The following is a 17532-nucleotide window of genomic DNA, read 5'->3' as shown; positions in this document are numbered from 1 at the left end:
TTCAGGCAGTGCTGCGTGGAAGGCACTAGGGTTAGGCAAGGGCAAGGGCAAGGGCAAGGGTCAGGGTTAGGGTTGAAGTGATTCGGTGCCTTGAACAGTGGGGGCTTAAAACACCATCGAGCTCACCACACACCCCAACATTGGCAGCATTTTACAACATGTAAAAATCTGGTCTGTATAAAGTATATTTGCACATAAAATGTCAAACATCTGTACAAGAAAAAAAAAACATTTAAATGAATCTCTCTCTCTTCATTTTGTGGAATCCATATGATACATAAAAACTAGCACCATTTAATATCTGACCAGATACTGTATATCTCTCCAGAGCAACAAAAGTGCATCTATAAAACTCTACTACTACTGCTGCTACTATTATTACTATTGTAATAATAATAATAATAATAATAATAATAGGCCTAGTAATAATAATAATAATAGGCCTAATAATAATAATAATAATATAATAATGACACATTTAATTTTTTCATCCTTCAGGACACCCAAGGGTGCAGTACAACACAAAATATGAATACAATCCACAAAAACAAATGTCACTGTAAAAATGCCATTATATTTGCATGCTCCAAAAATAATAATAATAATAATAATACATTTTATTTAAAAACGCCTTTCAGGACACCCAAGGTCGCTTCACAGATAAAACAAATAGAAGGAAAATATATATATATACATCAAAAAAGGAGAAAAATTATATATATATATAATATATATAGTCCATTTAGCCATATCACAGTCCATAGGCTAGTCTAAAAAGAAAGGTTTTCAGTTCCTTTTTAAACTGGGCAGTGGATTCACTGGACCAAAATCTGGACAAGCTGTGTCCTGCCAGAGAGATAGGAGGTGAACCATTGATAAACACTGCCCTGCACTCCAATGTTGGTAAGACGCTCCAGAAGCAGCTGGGTGCAACTTGGTGATGTCAGTGCAGTACATTATCACCAGACCACCTTTCAAATCTCCATTGAGATTGAGAGAGATTCTAGAAAGGCTTCATTGACATACGACTTCCACGGCCATAAACAGCAGTGAAAATAAACTTAAATTGGCGCATTAAAATCATTTCAGAAGAGCAGCAATAAAAAATCTTTCTTGTAAACGAATGTTTTAAATGCAGTTGTTTACTCAATTAAAAAAAAAATGCATGTCCATATCTGTTTAGCCCTGTGGCTATCAGTGCAGCCATCAGTTGCTTTACTTTTAGAGCACTGCTCTATCTGTCATCATAGAAAACCTGGCCCATGCTGGATAAGCCACTGTGATTGGTGCCTGGGTTTTTGTACCATTGGAAATGGGGGCCAATGGCATCCTTGCCAGACGGACCTGCAGAGCAAATTCAAATTTGCTAACAGGTTTGTCTGGGTTCTCCTAGGGTACTTGTGAGGAAGACTGCGGTGAGAGGCAGGTGTAGATCTCCAGAGAGTCCGGCACGCTGTGGCCAACACTCACTGGGCAGAGAGGCACAAAGTGTCAAACAGAGAGCCTTTGGTAGTAGCGGTCTGTGCACCAGACATAAGACAGTCCTGCAATCACTCCTATTGAGATAGGAACTATAACAGGATCCACAATGGGTGCGATGCGGTTCACATTTGAACTCACTGGCTACCTTCATCACTGTTATAGCAGATCAATGGACAGGGTTCATAGCCTGATGAACTGTTTGGAGGTATTTGCCTGGGTTCATAGCCTGATGTGCTGTTTGGAGGTATTTGCCTGGGTTCATAGCCGGATGTGCTGTTTGGCGGTATTTGCCTTGGTTCATAGCCTGATGTGCTGTTTGGCGGTATTTGCCTGGGTTCATAGCCTGATGTGCTGTTTGGAGGTATTTGCCTGGGTTCATAGCCGGATGTGCTGTTTGGCGGTATTTGCCTTGGTTCATAGCCTGATGTGCTGTTTGGCGGTATTTGCCTGGGTTCATAGCCTGATGTGCTGTTTGGAGGTATTTGCCTGGGTTCATAGCCTGATGAGCTGTTTGGAGGTGTTTCTGCTTCCTCTTCTATGGACTCTAGGCTGTCTGATGAAATATTTGGAGGTGTTTCTGCTGTTTCTTCTATGAACTCTAGGCGGTCTGAACTCCTGGCTGGTTGACTGTTTAAAGAGTCTAATGGGACATGGACCTGCCACTGTGCACCAATCATCAGTCTCTCCATGTATTGACTTGGATGTTCATTTTCTTCATACTCTTCTGTCTCGGGTACACGGGCGGCGGCGTGTGACGATGCTTCCTCCACAGGGGCTCCCTCATCACTGCTGTCCGGCTCCAGCCCATAACCAGCAGAGTGACGAAGGCTACCAGTGCACTTATCATCATCTTCATCATCATCATCCTCTTCCTCAGGTGGCAGACAGATCTCCCCTTCAGAGCTCATGTCCCTGATGCAGGTCGAGTCTGTCTTGTGGTTAAAGGCTAGTGAGCTGTTGTCTTCTTCACATTTCGACACGCAGTCGTCTGTTTCGCCCCATATCAGGTGTGAGATCACCACAGCTCTGGTCTTGTCGGGAATGACCTCCAGCAATTTGGACTCCCCAGGTCTGACTTTCTATGAGACACAGTGCATCAAAATGTACACATTAAATTGCACTTTTGTGTTCTTTCTTGGCAAATGGGTAACAAGAAATCGAAGAGACTTTGAATATTGATGAAGTTTTTCTGAATGGATAAAAAACAAAGAATGAACATACCAGAGCCTGTGGAGTTTTGAGGTATTTGGGCCATAGGTAGCACAATACAAAGATTAGAATCAGTCCAACAGGAAGAACCAAAAGGAAGGACACACCCAGTGCCACTCTCATAGGAGTCCATTCATCTGCTGAGATTTATAAACAACATGGTCAAAACTGGCTGTGGCGCACAACATCTTTGTTTTTCATGAGAAAGCATTTTGACGTGGGTTGTGACGTTACATTTCCCAGTACCTGGGTGGACGACAATACATTCCTCTGCAAACAGTTGATCTTTCTGGTCGTTATGCACAGAAGCCCTTAGGCAGTAGCGATCAGGAGGTAGGTTGGGAAAAGAGAGAGCACCTTGAGCTGATATTTTCCGTGCCACCTGTTACAATAATAATAAAAAAAATACAATGTGCTTCCTCTAAAGTGAGTCACTGAATTTTATTTAATTACTGAACCATGCAGGTTTCTCTGTACAGCAGCAAAAGATACGGTTGTCTAAGGATGTCTAAACACTACCAGTCCAGTTGGGTCTTACCTACCTCTGTTTTCTGTCCAGAGACATTCCGATAGAGGTATAGAGCAAACTCTAGTTCCTTCACCTTTTTTGTGACAGGGTGATGAATGTCAGCAAGGATGGATCCCTCTTGAACCATCACATTTAATAAAGGAGGGCTGAACTGACCTGAAAAGTAGAGACCAATGTAATGCTAATGTATGCAACAAAAGTGGATATTGTCAATGTTAAATCTCACAAAAGATTCCAAGATAACAAACAAAAAACTACAAGGAATATATCAACATTTTCCTGTAATGCAATTCATGCACAGAACTACATTTAACTCCACAAAAGAATGACTATACTTACAATCGCTGTAAGGCTGAAAAGAGGAGGCGTTTGTCCAGTTAGAGCTTTCATGTGCCCAAACCGCCTTCACTCTAATAAAGTAGTTCTTTAGGTCATCATAGGTTCCAAAGTCATCCAAATCACAAATCATCATAGTCTTGCATTTTTCAATTTTGGTCCATTTTTTCCCGAACTCTTGAAGTTCCAGCACGTATGCAGTGTCGCTTGGGTTTCCTGGAGCCGACTCCCACATTACCTTGGCATGAAAATCCAGTAGTTCCACTTTCAGGTTTCGTGGGCTGGAGAGAGCACCTGCAAGCCATGTCATTTTATCCCATTCAGGTGCTTCAGTATAACACAACAAAAGAAACATTATGTGAGCTGAAAGACAGCGCTTGATGTTCTTCTATGTCTATTTGGAGATTCAATCACTATCTTATCACAATAAATGTAGCATAGCCTGGTAACATAGAGCATGTCAAGATGCATAAATTGAAAAGATGTTGACTCTGCTATGAGAATGCCTCACACTCACACACAAATATGATCTTCATTACGTAAGGGATAATTATCAACATGCCAGCCTGCATCACCAGCATGACAAAACACTTGATGAAACAAGCAGGTAAGGCTTATTCCGCTCCAGACTGCATGATGATTGACAGGACAAGCTAAGATTCAAGAACAGCCAATACAGGGCAAAGTATGTAGCATGGATATAAGTGTTCAGAAATGAATGCAAGCCTCAAGTTCCTCAGCACGATATGAAATATGCGTTCAGGTTCCTATGACGAACGAGTATAATTACAGTTTATTTAGTTGATTGATGAAATTATTATTAAAGCATTATCTTACCTTCTGAGGGGAGACAACACCTGATGAACCACATTAAACCACAGAGTGCCTCGACACCAGATAGAACACCCAGAGAGGACATCTCGGTAGGCTTGGTTACACCGTTGCGGTGAGAGTTTCACACCAGGCATGATGACTGTTGAGCTGTCTCCATTGGACTCAGATATGTCTCAGACCTGTCCCTTTAATGTAGAACGATGTCAGCCTTAGTGTGTATGCTAGTGAGATTATTTCCCAAAATTGTATAAATCATTAGGCGATGATACTTGGGTATCATGAGTTAGCCAGGGTATCATGGAGTGGCCCTGAACATGACATGGCATATGTAGCACCCTCCGGAGAGAGAGTGAGAGAGACTAGCCTATGCCACCCCTGGGTTTCAACCTAGAGCGCAGGGGAACTCTGATAGTTAGGCTACATAATTTTCCCGGACTAGGAAACTAGAACGGACTATAAAAATAAATACTTTAATTTCTCTTAATTTAGCACAAAGATATAACACGCACGGATATGACATGGACGACATAAAACTCCATAAGGACAAATATTAATGACCCAAAACACAGCCCACCCGCTATTGCTGTTACTCAGCCACAGAGCAAAAGAACAGTCACCACAGCTCTACTAATAATAAGCAAACACAGTAAAGTGATGGTAGTCACACACAATGTGTCCTAAGCTATTGCACAACGCTCGCACGACACACTTCAATTCATCACGGGAAACCCCACAGCATCATCCTATCCTTATTAGACGTTCTCTGCGGTAAACTACACTCCTTGTATGAAGCGTCCATTGTTTTTCCAACCCACTTTTAACTTACAACAAAATTATGTCTCATTGCAACGACGCACCATCTAGTGGACAAACGACTACTTATCGCCAATACTGGAAATGCAGCCATGATGATGATGATGAATATTTATTTTGGCTTTCTTTTAATCCTACTGAATTTGTAATTATGTATCGGCTGTTCTAATACCGATAGTATGTGGGTGCCTGTGTGTGTGTGTGCATGTGTATATGTGTGCACCGCCATCTACAGGCCAATGAGTGTACAGTCACTAAATGTACACATAACCTAATTTTTTTTTAGACCCCCCCATGGATGAAATTCTACGAAACTTGGCATACCCCCAGAGAATGCCAGGTCAATCATACACATAAAATTTGGTGCAGTTCTGAACATCTTAACTGAAGATAGGGGCGATTAAAGCAGAATAATATTGCATTTTCATTTTTTACCGGGGGGGTGCAAATCACAAATGAGTGATTATGGGCCAGATTGATGTGGGCCCTTGAGACCAACATACCATAAAAGATTCTTCATCCTCAGTGCCACGGTTCAGGTAGTTATTTAGGAAAAACTGCTTTTTTTGCGGTTCGGGGGGCCCAGCACGGGGGGGGAGTGGCCCCCGGGGACGAAACGAAACAAATTTTTTTTCCGTAAAAGTCTAGTGGGGCTACATACCCACCAAATTTCATGAGCCACGGTGGTTCGGTGTCCCGGGTATCGTTGACCAAAAATTCAGGAAGTAGATGACGAAAAAAAAAAAACTTTGACAATCCCTATATGACCGCTTCACTAGCAGCAGTCATAATTAGTGGGTTGTGTTAAGTACTCTTTTGTGTGTGTGCGCTTGATTTGCATGGCTGTTTTAAGTAAATACTTGTTGTATTTTCCGAATTACCTTTCATATTTTTGGTGGAATTTTATACAAGCACTCATGATGCCGCCGCCCCCTCTTTTGCTATAGGATATGCGTTGTACTCCGACAACTAGGCCTACGTCACATGAATGTTGCATTACCTTATTATTCCCTGTGACCATGGCCAGGCGCGTAGCCACATAAGGGCCAATGTGGGCCAGTGCCATGATTGACAGCTGCCTATCAGAAGTGCCCGGCATTAACTTGAAACTCAAGGAACGAAAAAAAAAAAAACATAATAATGTCAATAATAAAGGCCAATATTTTATCCTACACAATATTTTGAGGTGCATTACATTTAGTCTAGAAATCTAGATGCGCCCCTAGCGGCAGCAAATTACATTTGCTGGCAGGGCTACATTACCTTTCATCTGCCTATCAAATAGGCCTACGAACATTAGTCCTTGACTGATTCTTGCGTGTTTTGAGGGAATCTTTTTATCACGACTCTCATCAGACAAGCATCAAGAACAGAATAGGCTAATCTATAGCACACCCGCTGTCCAAACCCCTTTCGGGAAAACTAATTGACTGAAAGAAATTACATATTTTTATGTCGGTATGCAAAGAACCTACTTTACATTTCATTCGTTGTCTTCATCTTTTTTTTTATTCAAAACAATTCTTAGGTATCCATATGTAGCAGGATTAAGGGGTGGAGCGCCCCATAATCACTCCCTAATTGCTTAGCCAATAGGTTTACCTGGCTACCATATAAAATGGTAGGTAGCGTTTGCCCAGGTGTGCACCTGGAAACCTGCCTCTGTCACTTCCCAACGCACGCCTTCCTGCCGGCCGCCGGTATGAGTAGGGATGGGCAGAACGAGGCTTTGTGAAACAACGAAACGTTCGAAGCAATTGCGCCGGAATGTGTCGAGGTTTCGAAACAATCCGACACACGTAACTCCATTGTGACATCTAGTGGCCAGTTTTGCTAACATCACATTTTGACCGTGAAGCACAACTGCTTCAGACGAAGGATATAAATAGCCCACATGGAACGCAAGATTTCGTCCACAGCCACGTGGTTCAGTGGTTAACACACTTGCATTCGGCCGGAGCGGCCGGTGTTTGACTCCCTGCTGGTGCTTAGAAATTTCAGACTAGTATATGCGTTCAGTACCTAGAACATTTTTATATCTGCCAGTTAGATGTTTTGTTATTTCAGTTTCATAGTACATTATCCTTTGGAATATGCTGGAGAGGAAAATGCTACAATGGTTTTAAAATGTAGGCTATGCTTATGGCCCAGGGTTTTTTTTGGGAACATGTTATAGGGAAATAAAGGATACATGTGAAGCAGGTTAGACTAATCAGGTACAACATGGGAAAAATAAACAACACATTTTTTGTATGTCAACATACATTTTTATTTAGGAATAACAGTTGTTCTGCCGTCTTGGCATTTAATCTGTTTCTTGTTTTTGAATAAACCTCCCCAGCCTTGGAAAAAATTCTTTCACAAGGCACACTTGTTGCTGGCATGCACAAATATTTTTTTGCCATCACAGTTAGGTTTGGATAAACCACTCTCCTCTCCTGCCAGTATTTCAAAGGGTCAGCTGTTCTTGAAATAAAGGCATCAGTCATATATTTTTTTACTTCTGCTACTATCTAAATATTAACGTCACTAGACTATATCTATCTAAACTATCGCTTACTGTCTGTCTCTAGCCTGTCAATTAATCTATATCACTAACCTATCAATCACAAGAATGCACTATAAATCGCTATATCTCTATATGTCTCTATGTCGCTATATCTCTTAAAATCTCTCTCCTCACAAAAAAACCACAAAGATAGAATGTGTTTGAATGACTTTTAAGCATTCTGGGACTTTGTAATTTAGATCAAACAGGTGTTTACTCGGGTAATTGGCTCGCGCGGCAAGTGTGCCACCTGTCCAAACCAAATTGAAACACCACGAAGCCTCACTAAGCCATGGTCACGTGACATGGGCGTTTTGAACCACACTTCGAAACACTGTTCGAAACACTTGCGTTTCGGAAGCTCGACACTGTTTCGAAACGTCAGCTTCGAGCGTCACATCCCTAGGTATGAGATCTCTGGGTTTTTCTCCCTCTTGCGCTACCGTTTTTACTTTTAATAAGGGAGGTTAATATCTGCAATCCTGGTTTTACAGCACCATCCATGCTTGCCCCACTGGCCTCCGTGCTGTCTTGGTGCATGGCTTGTTCCGCCACGGTGCACTCTCAGTAACTTACACCCTGCCTCAAGAGATGAGATGCTGCACTGGTATAGCCTATTGAGGTATTTAACTTGTTTCTCATGTTTGTCTGGTTTTAATCTTATTTTTGTCGTGCATTGTAGGTGTTGTGGGCCTGAGTCATCTGGACGTGCATTATGCTCACTGCTGCTTTGCTGAGTTTTGGTCCGTGCATTATCCGTTGTGAAAACATTGTTTCCTGCTTCACCGTTCGCGTGACTGTAGCACCGAAGCTAGCGGCAGTGGCGGGCGCAGACACCTGCTTTTAGTGTTGGTCTGGCGTGATCGTGAATGAATGTAATCGTGTATTAATGTGCGTGACTGTAACCATGCATTAATGTATGTTCATTAATTGTTTTGTGTCTTGTGATGTTTGCTGTTGGTTTATGTTGGCACTGGTAGGAGACCACCTCTGTTGCTGCAGATCACCTGTGATTGCGGTACCCTACCACCAGAGGTGGAAAGTAACGAAATACATTTACTCACGTTACTGTATTGAGTAGTTTTTCTGTGTAATTTTTAAATAGTTTATAAAATCAGTATTTTAAATTGTACTTGAATACTTTTTGAGTGAAGTATTGTACTTCGCTACATCAAAAATCCCATCCGTTACTTGAGTAAAAAAAAAAGTTAAGATGAATAAAAGTTAAGACTAACGAAAACAGAAATTCCAATGGGTTGTCTCAGTTCGTTTTAGCACCAATGATTGCGGAGATATTCAAGCAAACACCATGGGATTTCGTGTTTTGACGTTTGTGCTCACTTTTCTTTGGAAAGAAGTTTATTAGCAGTTGTTTCCCCTCATTTTGATGTCTCTTTTTCCTGTTTTGGCCTTTGTTTTTAGTAACCTGACTTCGCCTTCTTGGAGAAAGACATTGCACCAGCAGCACAACAATTAGCGGTCCACTACTAGCGATGCTCAACTAAATAAACAAAAGATAAATTAGCCTACCTTTATGAATCGTGCAGGCGGACTAAACCATTTAGCTCTTTAGCAAGGGAGAGTGACCTTAGACAGTTTTCACTATGTTTTGTATACAAAATCCAGTCAGTCAAACTTTACATTTTGTCTGACATTCATGTTTACATTTAATTTGGAAGTTAAAATATTCAGGTAAAATAAATATATGGTGGAAATAAGTATTGAACGCTTAATTTTTTTTCAGTAATCAGTCTAAACTTCCATTGAGTCTATTCGAAATTTTCACCACACATTACATCGACCTGAAGGGACTTATTTTCTGATAATTACCGGCGGACAATACATTATCCCGCTTATTACACGGCTACTTGCCAAAACGAGAAAAAGAAACTTATTGTTGCAGTATCAGGTGTGATTTTGGTCCATTGTTCGTTTAGTGGTTCTCAAACTTTTTCTTTCATTCCCCACTTTGCCCCCTTGATCATTCTCGAGCCCCACCTGTCCCTCATCGCTCTAAGAAAGTGCTAGGTCAAGCTTAAAATTGTCAAATTTATTGAAATAATGACAATTTCTAAATATATCCTCTTCAACAGAGTTGAATCAGCTGGTGCTGCAGATATAATAAATAAATACATAAAACACATATTTCTGTTTTCCAGCAACATATTAGGAAGCATAGGCCATTTTACAGCATTGTACAATATTCAATGAAATACCAACATGATTCATTAAATGGATCCATAACCCAGTCACACTGAGCACTGCTGGTTGGGAAATATTTTTGAAATAAACTTTGCAGGGATGCGATGTAGGCCTACTGTTTAATACATGGGATCACAAGAGTGGCTCCCAATCAGACGTTTCAGCGATTTCGCTCAGAAATCTCAAAGGCATAATACTGTCGCGATCGAGGCGCCTGTCCCATACTCAAGTTTTTTTGGTGAATGCAGTAATCTTATTTGCTAGGTGAGGTGCTTGTCTTTGCCTTGTAACTGGACATTTAACTCAAATGTATCGCTAAGATATATCAAATATATCGCTAAGATAGGCCAGCTTCGTCAAGAAATGTTCATTAGTGAACGTGCTTGCAGATTCAAACATGCGCTCTTCCTCCAAGAAGAGGCGACTCGGAGCTCAAACACGCGCGAAAGCACTTTACCGCACCTTGCCTCGCTGTGAAACAGTACAGCCTTTTGGTCAGCTACCAACTCTTCACAAAGTGCGGAGAATAGACGCGCTTTTAAGGGCCGGGTTTTGATTTAATTCACCACTCACAACAACGTTCAAAATCTCATGTAGGTCGGGACTAACTAAGCTGCCTTGACACGAGCGCTTCCCTGTGAAAAACACAATGTGTCTGTAGCAGAATGGAGTGGTGCAGTGCCCACTTTTCATTCAAGCACAGGTGGCTACATCGTGAGTGGCTCTCGGTAGCCAGATATGGGCCAATCAGTACAACAGTGCCTCTATTTAAATTCAAGGACCCTCATTGTGTTATGCCAGATAGGCCTGTCAAACTCGATTCCTTTTAAGGATCCGGGTTATTCTGAGTCACTCACTAAACTGATCCGGGTTGAATGAGTCACTTGAGTCACTTGAGTCAGAATTGCTTAATCGCAAAGAAATTCAGTCCTACGTTCAAGCAATGCAGTGGGGTGCTTCATTTCGTTAAGTGCCTTCTCATGTTGGATGTGGATCCTCCATGATTTGAAACCAGGTTTTTGCAGTACTTGCATTTAGCCTTTAGAGTTTTGCTCTCCTGGTCAAAGTGCATCCAAACATTGTTCATCTTTTTGGTGCTCATGTTCAGAAACTTTGATCTTATTGACAGAGAGGGTAGCCTATATTATAATAATTAATTATTTGTTGTTGTTTTGTTAACATTAGAAAAGTTTGCCTAGGTCTAATGCTACTCTGCTACAATGTTTATTACCACTACTATATACTAATAGTAGGCTACTAGGAATCTATTCTAATAGGCTGCTAATACTAGGCAACTAATATTATTATTAATCATAGCTATAATGTTAGGTAGCCTAATATAATATAATATAATATAAAATAGCCTAATATAATAGCATCAAAACCTCCACCCACTCACGGGAAAGAAAGCAGTTTGAGCCAGACTGTTTATTTATTGTCTTAACCTAGCCTAAGCAATTGACTTTCACAGACATAGAAACAGGAACTTAGAAATGCCCTGCAGTGAATAAATTATTATTATTGTTATTATTATTATTACTACTACTACTACTACTATTCTCATTAGGCCTATCATTATTATCACCTTGACACGAGTAGAAATTAGGCTACTCGCTCGTCTACAGATCCACTCATGACAATGTAGCCGGCTGATTAGACTGACTCGCAATCATAACAACATAACGTAACCGGTCCGCCGGGCTGATCCAAATGACCCAGGTAGGCTAGGCTACTCAAGCAACTCCATACAGAGCTTGCAATGTTTCGGACTGTCTTTGCGACCTAATTGCATTTTATAGTAGGCTATGCGTGCAGAACATATGTTATTTCAGAAGTGAAAGCATGGCTTTTGTTGTGGATTTGTTTTTCACCTTGACGAGGAGTTACTGGCTCCTCTAAAGATCCACTCATGACAACGTAGCCGGCTGATTCGGCTGACTCGCACTCATAACAACGTAACCGGCCTGCCCGGCTGATTCAACTGACCCGGGTAGATACAAGCAGCTCCATGAGCGTGCAGTTTGGACTGTCTGCACGACCTAATTGCATTTTAATATGCTACATCTATACACCAAATCTAATTATGTCTAGGCTACATGCAGAACATTGAATGTTATTTCAGAAGTGAAAGAATGGCGTTTGTTGTGGAATTGCTTTTCACCTCGAGGAGGAGCTAGCCTACTCGCTCTCGCAGATCCACTCATGACAATAGCCGGCTGATTCGACTGACTCGTACTCAACGTAGCCTAACCGGCCGGCTGATCTGACTATCCCGGATTGCTACTCAGCCGCTCCAATCTGAGTCCCATGGTCTGCGAGTCTGCAATGTTTCCGGCTCTGCGGGAAGTTAACCAGTTATCTCGCACTGCCTGCTCACTCAGTTGCTTGAGTTGATTTGTGGAGTTGTGGTTGCCTACGAAATTGTTACATTTTTGGCAGCTATGATGGCTAGGGCTAAGAGGCTAGCTAATGTTGCAAGAGGTTTGTGTGTGGCGCTGTTTATCATTTTAGATTGAATTGTAGTAGGACTCAACTGATCCGAGTTAATGATACTAGAGACTCGCGACTCATGGGTTAATTTAAAGACACGGGTGAAAGAGCCGAGTGAGTCACGACTCGAACACCTTTAATGCCAGACGTCAAAGGCCCGCCCCTTTTTACCGCCCTGACAATTGCCATCGCCGCAGGTATGATCACACTTCCTGTGCTATTTTACTGGTAAAGTCTTTTTATATTGTTACTCACACTTAGTGCTTTGTCGTAGAGTCTCTCCCTCCCTGTGCGGCATTGGCCTCCCGCTGGCTGGATGTGCGTCCAGTGCAGTCCCCGGGTATGTTATATCCATTTGTACGAAGTGGAGTACTCAAGTAGTTTTAAGTGAGTATTTTGTGTGTTCCAGGGATCACTATGTAGCAGGGGAGCTGCTGTCAATTGGCTACATTGATAAGAACTCTGCTGCTTTGCCTACGTAATTTTTAGCCTACGACTTCTTCATGTGCCCGTCTAATCAGCACCACTGGTCCCGCGGTTAACGTGGCCTGCAGCTAGCTTGTCGTAGCCTACGCTAGTGGGACTACGCATAGAGGCCTTGGACTAGAAAGCCGCTGGAACTCATTCGGGTGCTATAGCGCTCGTTAGGAAGGAATGGGTGCTTGACGAACGGACCCCATTTTATTGATAGTTTTTCTCTGTTCTGCGTTGCATCCTGTTATTGTCTGTGTTGTTTGTAGCCTACGTTGGTCTGTCTGCTTCTTTGTTTCTTATACACTTGACTGGAGGCCGTTTCCCCTAGTGCTGTTGATCGCCAAAGTGTTGACCTTTGTTTTGTGATTTGTCTTTCTGTTTGCACTAATCTTTGTTAATTTGTTTGGTCCTCACTAAGGGGAGGCTGTGAAGCTGCGGATCCTTAGTGTGACTGTTTTTTTGGTTGTTGTTTGATTTACTTTGTTACACTTTATGTGAGCTGTCTGTAATCCTTGTCCGTCCCCTCTGTTTAGGTGCTGAGAGTCGAAAGTGGGAGCAGTTCCTGGTGGTGATGGGTTCCCATCTTTGTGTGCTGTGACATTTGTCTCTCTCACTGAGTGTATCATTGCCGTGTGTGTGTGTGTGACCAAGCACGTGTGATTGGGTGCCTCCTTCGGATACTCATTATTATCCACTGCCCTCCCACCGGTAAGCCTCAGCCCTCCAACCATGTCTGTCAGTTCTACGAACCTGAGTGCCTTACTGGGTTAAGGATATTAATCTCTGAATTATATCTTTGGGTGAAAGTCCCATCGTGGCGTAGTCAGCTATTGTGTAAAATCTCTACCACTTGCAACACGATGCTTTTATCCATCATGAAATGTTTCTTGTGACACCTTGTTTTTTTTTTTTTGGCATGAATCGTCTGAGCTGTGATGAAATTGTGTGTTGTTTAAAGTTGGGACGATTGCTGTAGGCCTAGGCTACTGCCCATATTGGAATAAAAAATAAAGGGCCCACCCTACTTCGCAAAAGTCCACTCTGTTAAAATCCTGGCTACGCCACTGTTAATGACCTCATGTCGGAATGGCAGGTCGTTTTAAAAAAGGTCAAATGCCGCTACTCCGACTATGGAAAAAAAATTGTTGCAGTAGTGGGACGCTTGAAAATTAATGTTAATGCCGCTACTTCGACAATTAGACGCCAATGTCTAAGTAGCGGCATGTCGGGATAGCAGCATGCAGAGGTGGGACCAAGTCACTGTTTGGCAAGTCACAAGTAAGTCCCAAGTCTTAGCACTCAAGTCCAAGTCAAGTCCCAAGTAAATACAGAGAAGGGCAAGTCGAGTCCAAGTCCAAGTCTCATCAAAGCCAAGTCGAGTCCAAGTCCCAATCTTTTTCAAGTCCTGAACAAGTCATCAGGTACTCTTCACTTAATAATGGCATTATTAGACTATCGATCATAATTTTAACACTTCCATCTAATCCACAGAATTTTTTTTTATAAATACAGATTAAAATATGTTCAATGTTTCTGTCTTGAAATCTTTTACGATATATGCATGCGCATACAATATACACATGTGCATACCTGAGTAATCTGTACAAAACGGATAGCTACATGACAAATAAAAATATTGTTTTTCCAAATTTCGGAGCCCACTGTAAGGATGAGTAATAATTTGACTGATGGCATTTCACTGCGCTAGGCCACAGATTTGCCTGCAAACAATTTATTAGGCTGTCTGCCAGTGGCGACTCATAAGGGAAGCCAAGGTCAACACTTTTATATTATTTAAAAGATAATAATGACACAGTAATTTTGTTTTAAAGTATTCATTTCTTAAGAAATACTACACATGTGATGCTGTTTATCTCATTTGTAAATGGTGCACTGTCACTTTAAGCCCATTGTGTGCCACTGTCCACACATTCTCATAATGATCTTTTTTACCAGCTCCATTCCTATGGCTAGTCCACAAACTCAAACATTGTTTGTGCCACATGAATAGCACAATATTAACAATGATAAGCATTATATTAAGTTGGCACAAACAGCTTTCATTCCTTTGGAAATAGATGCATGTATGACATGATGCTTGCTTGACATTTTCTGTTTGCAATTAAATGTGAATTATGAGCCTGGTAGCCAGTAGCCACCTAGCTAGCTGAGTGGAATGCGTTTCAATCGGCATATCAATGTGCTTCATGTAAACACATTATTGAATAGGCCTACTTCAAGACTCACCATTTCCATTAAACAAAGGCAAAGACAACTCTTCATATTCTTGTCCACTTTCCAAATCACAGTGAGTGCAGCCTATGTCATAGTGACCTGGATCTCATAGTTTATAACAGTAGTGAGAACCGGATAAATCCGCAATTTCCCCTAATCTCGTATTTGTTGCCTTCATGATTTCCTTTTATACGTTTCTTATATTTAAAAGAAAATATCAATCATCATCAACAATGACAAGCCAGCTGGAACCTGCCACTCGTTTTCTCTCCCTCTCGTGCGTGCTTAGATGGGGTTCTCAATTAAATGGAGTAGGCTAGCATAAGTTCAAGTTGGATCTTAATGGAGAGGACTCGAAAAGTATCATCTTTATGTAACATGCTGTTGGTGCATTTTGACATTGTAAACGTTCTCTAACAAGAGTGCAAATCAGTTTGCAGTAAAGCTACTAGTTATTAGCTAAATGTTGGTCGTTTCTCTGTCTCTTGGTGCCCTACACACAGTGCGTAACGCATGTGGGGGTAGCGGCAGCACTGAACTGTGCTCTGGACTGGCCGCTTGTCTCCGCTATTTTTTTTTTTTTTTTTTAGTCGCGGAGGGAAAGCATCTCTGGGGTGACTGGTCCACGATCAGGAAATTTAGTTTTTGACTCGAGACATGTCAAGTCGTCACAAGTCAAAGAGGCAAAGTCCGAGTCAAGTCTCGAGTGAATAGTATTCAAGTCCAAGTCGAGTCGCAAGTCATGCCGAATTTTATCAAGTCAAGTCTGAAGTCATTAAAATCATGACTCGAGTCTGACTCGAGTCCAAGTCATGTGACTCGAGTCCACATGTCTGGCAGCATGTAACCAGAATTAACAACTCTGCGCTGCACAATTGTTCAGCGACAGTACAAAGCACTCCGTCAAATTAAAACCAGGCCTACCTCAAACGCCCGCTCACAGTAAGAGGAGAAACATTGTGCTTTCCCAACCTGGCACACCTTGCCTCCTGAACAGGTAGCCTAGATTAGGACCGAGCGGCCTCTTCCCACTCCCTTTAAATAACAGGATGTAATCAGGTAAACCTCAAAATAAGGCCCGCCTATGGTGTTCATTTTAGGACATCCTCAGACTCGGGTGTCAGACTCAGAAAAACATCTGTCATCTTCAGACAAAACTGCCTCAGCGTAAGAAAAACCTGTCATCCTCAGATAAAACTGCTTCAAACCAAACGGCCTCAGAAAAACATCTCTAAGGAGTCAGGTCTCAGAAAAAACGCTGTCAGAAAAAGTGGAGTCAGGTCTCAGAAAAAACGCTGTCAGATAAACAGGGTTGCCAACTTTGAGTGTTTGCCTGGAGTGAGATTTTGTGAAGTCATAGTGCGTGTGCGTTAAATTTTTCCCTAAACCTAATTTAAAAAATGTCTGTCCCCTGACTTTCTTGCTATGTACAGTATAATCCCTGATTTTATTATTTTATTTTTTTTAAAAACTAATAGAATGGAAAAGTTTCTTTAAAATGTACAATTAAATTATTGATTGCACTTGAAAACAAGACCAGTGTTTTAACCCCGTGGCATGGAAGGATTATGAGCCCCTGGGAACAGACATGAAAAGGGCCCCCCTGCCACCTGAAAAAGGTAGTAGCTCAGTAGAAAAAATTGAAAAATAATGATCATTTCTTTCCACAAAACTCTCCAGAAGTCGACAGATTGAGACTTATGAATGTGTGTATGAGTGTACGTATGTATCAGGGATGGAAATAGCCTAAAATATTTTTTTCCACCTACCATTGTGGCTGGTGGATTCCAAAGTCTACCAGCCACTTGAGATACAGTATGAACATTTGATGAAAAATCATGACCAAAATGATCACGGTTATTGGTATTATTATTATTAAAATGTGCTGACTTTTTTTTTCTAAACCTACCATCAATGTTGGACAGAACTTATAATTGGCCTGCCCTTCATGCCCAGTAGCAACAAATCTAAAGGTCAACAGAACAGCTATAGTGTCATAAAAGTGGTGTGGCTCCTTTAAGACCCAATCCACTGGTGTGAGTTCTGGAGCCATCCAACTCTATCTAACTCTATACCATCCTACATCATCTGATTTTAATATTATGTCTAGGCTATATTTAACATTTATTTTCTATTTGGCCTGTTATGAAATTATGCATTGACCAATATAAGCACAATTTTTTAAGACACTTAAATACATGCATGCTTAGCATTTTGTGAAAACAAATCATTAATGCTACATCGACAAACTCTTAGCTATGAGCTGTATATCCTCTGATTTTAATATTTACACATATGTAGGTATTTAAGCACAGCTCAGTTTTAAGACACTTAAAGCCCAAAATTGGAGACCATATAGAAATTTGCTACCATTTCAAAA

General features: G+C 41.4%; 1 protein-coding gene across 4 annotated transcripts in view; it reads right to left on the bottom strand.

Annotated features, from left to right (window-relative positions):
- Positions 1–668: 668 nt before the first annotated feature.
- The window catches only part of crfb12 (cytokine receptor family member B12), a 34737-nt gene continuing 17873 nt past the window's right edge, over positions 669–17532 (bottom strand). For 2 of the 4 annotated variants that reach the window (XM_042091321.1, XM_042091322.1), the window contains exons 2-7: positions 4394–4575; positions 3560–3850; positions 3234–3376; positions 2938–3073; positions 2704–2831; positions 670–2561 (exon numbers count right to left, since the gene is read on the bottom strand). In XM_042091321.1, coding sequence (XP_041947255.1) covers positions 1617–2561; positions 2704–2831; positions 2938–3073; positions 3234–3376; positions 3560–3850; positions 4394–4475 — 1725 coding nt within the window. In that variant the 5' untranslated portion in view covers positions 4476–4575 and the 3' untranslated portion in view covers positions 670–1616. Of the gene's footprint in view, positions 2562–2703; positions 2832–2937; positions 3074–3233; positions 3377–3559; positions 3851–4393; positions 4576–17532 lie in introns of all 4 variants that reach the window. The other 2 variants (XM_042091324.1, XM_042091323.1) reach the window with 2 other exon arrangements.

Source organism: Alosa sapidissima, chromosome 5 (genome assembly GCF_018492685.1).
Source record: "Alosa sapidissima isolate fAloSap1 chromosome 5, fAloSap1.pri, whole genome shotgun sequence".
NCBI classification, from domain to species: domain Eukaryota; kingdom Metazoa; phylum Chordata; class Actinopteri; order Clupeiformes; family Clupeidae; genus Alosa; species Alosa sapidissima.
The sequence above is the reverse complement of the archived record's forward strand: the minus strand, read 5'-3'. Positions and strand labels throughout refer to the sequence as shown.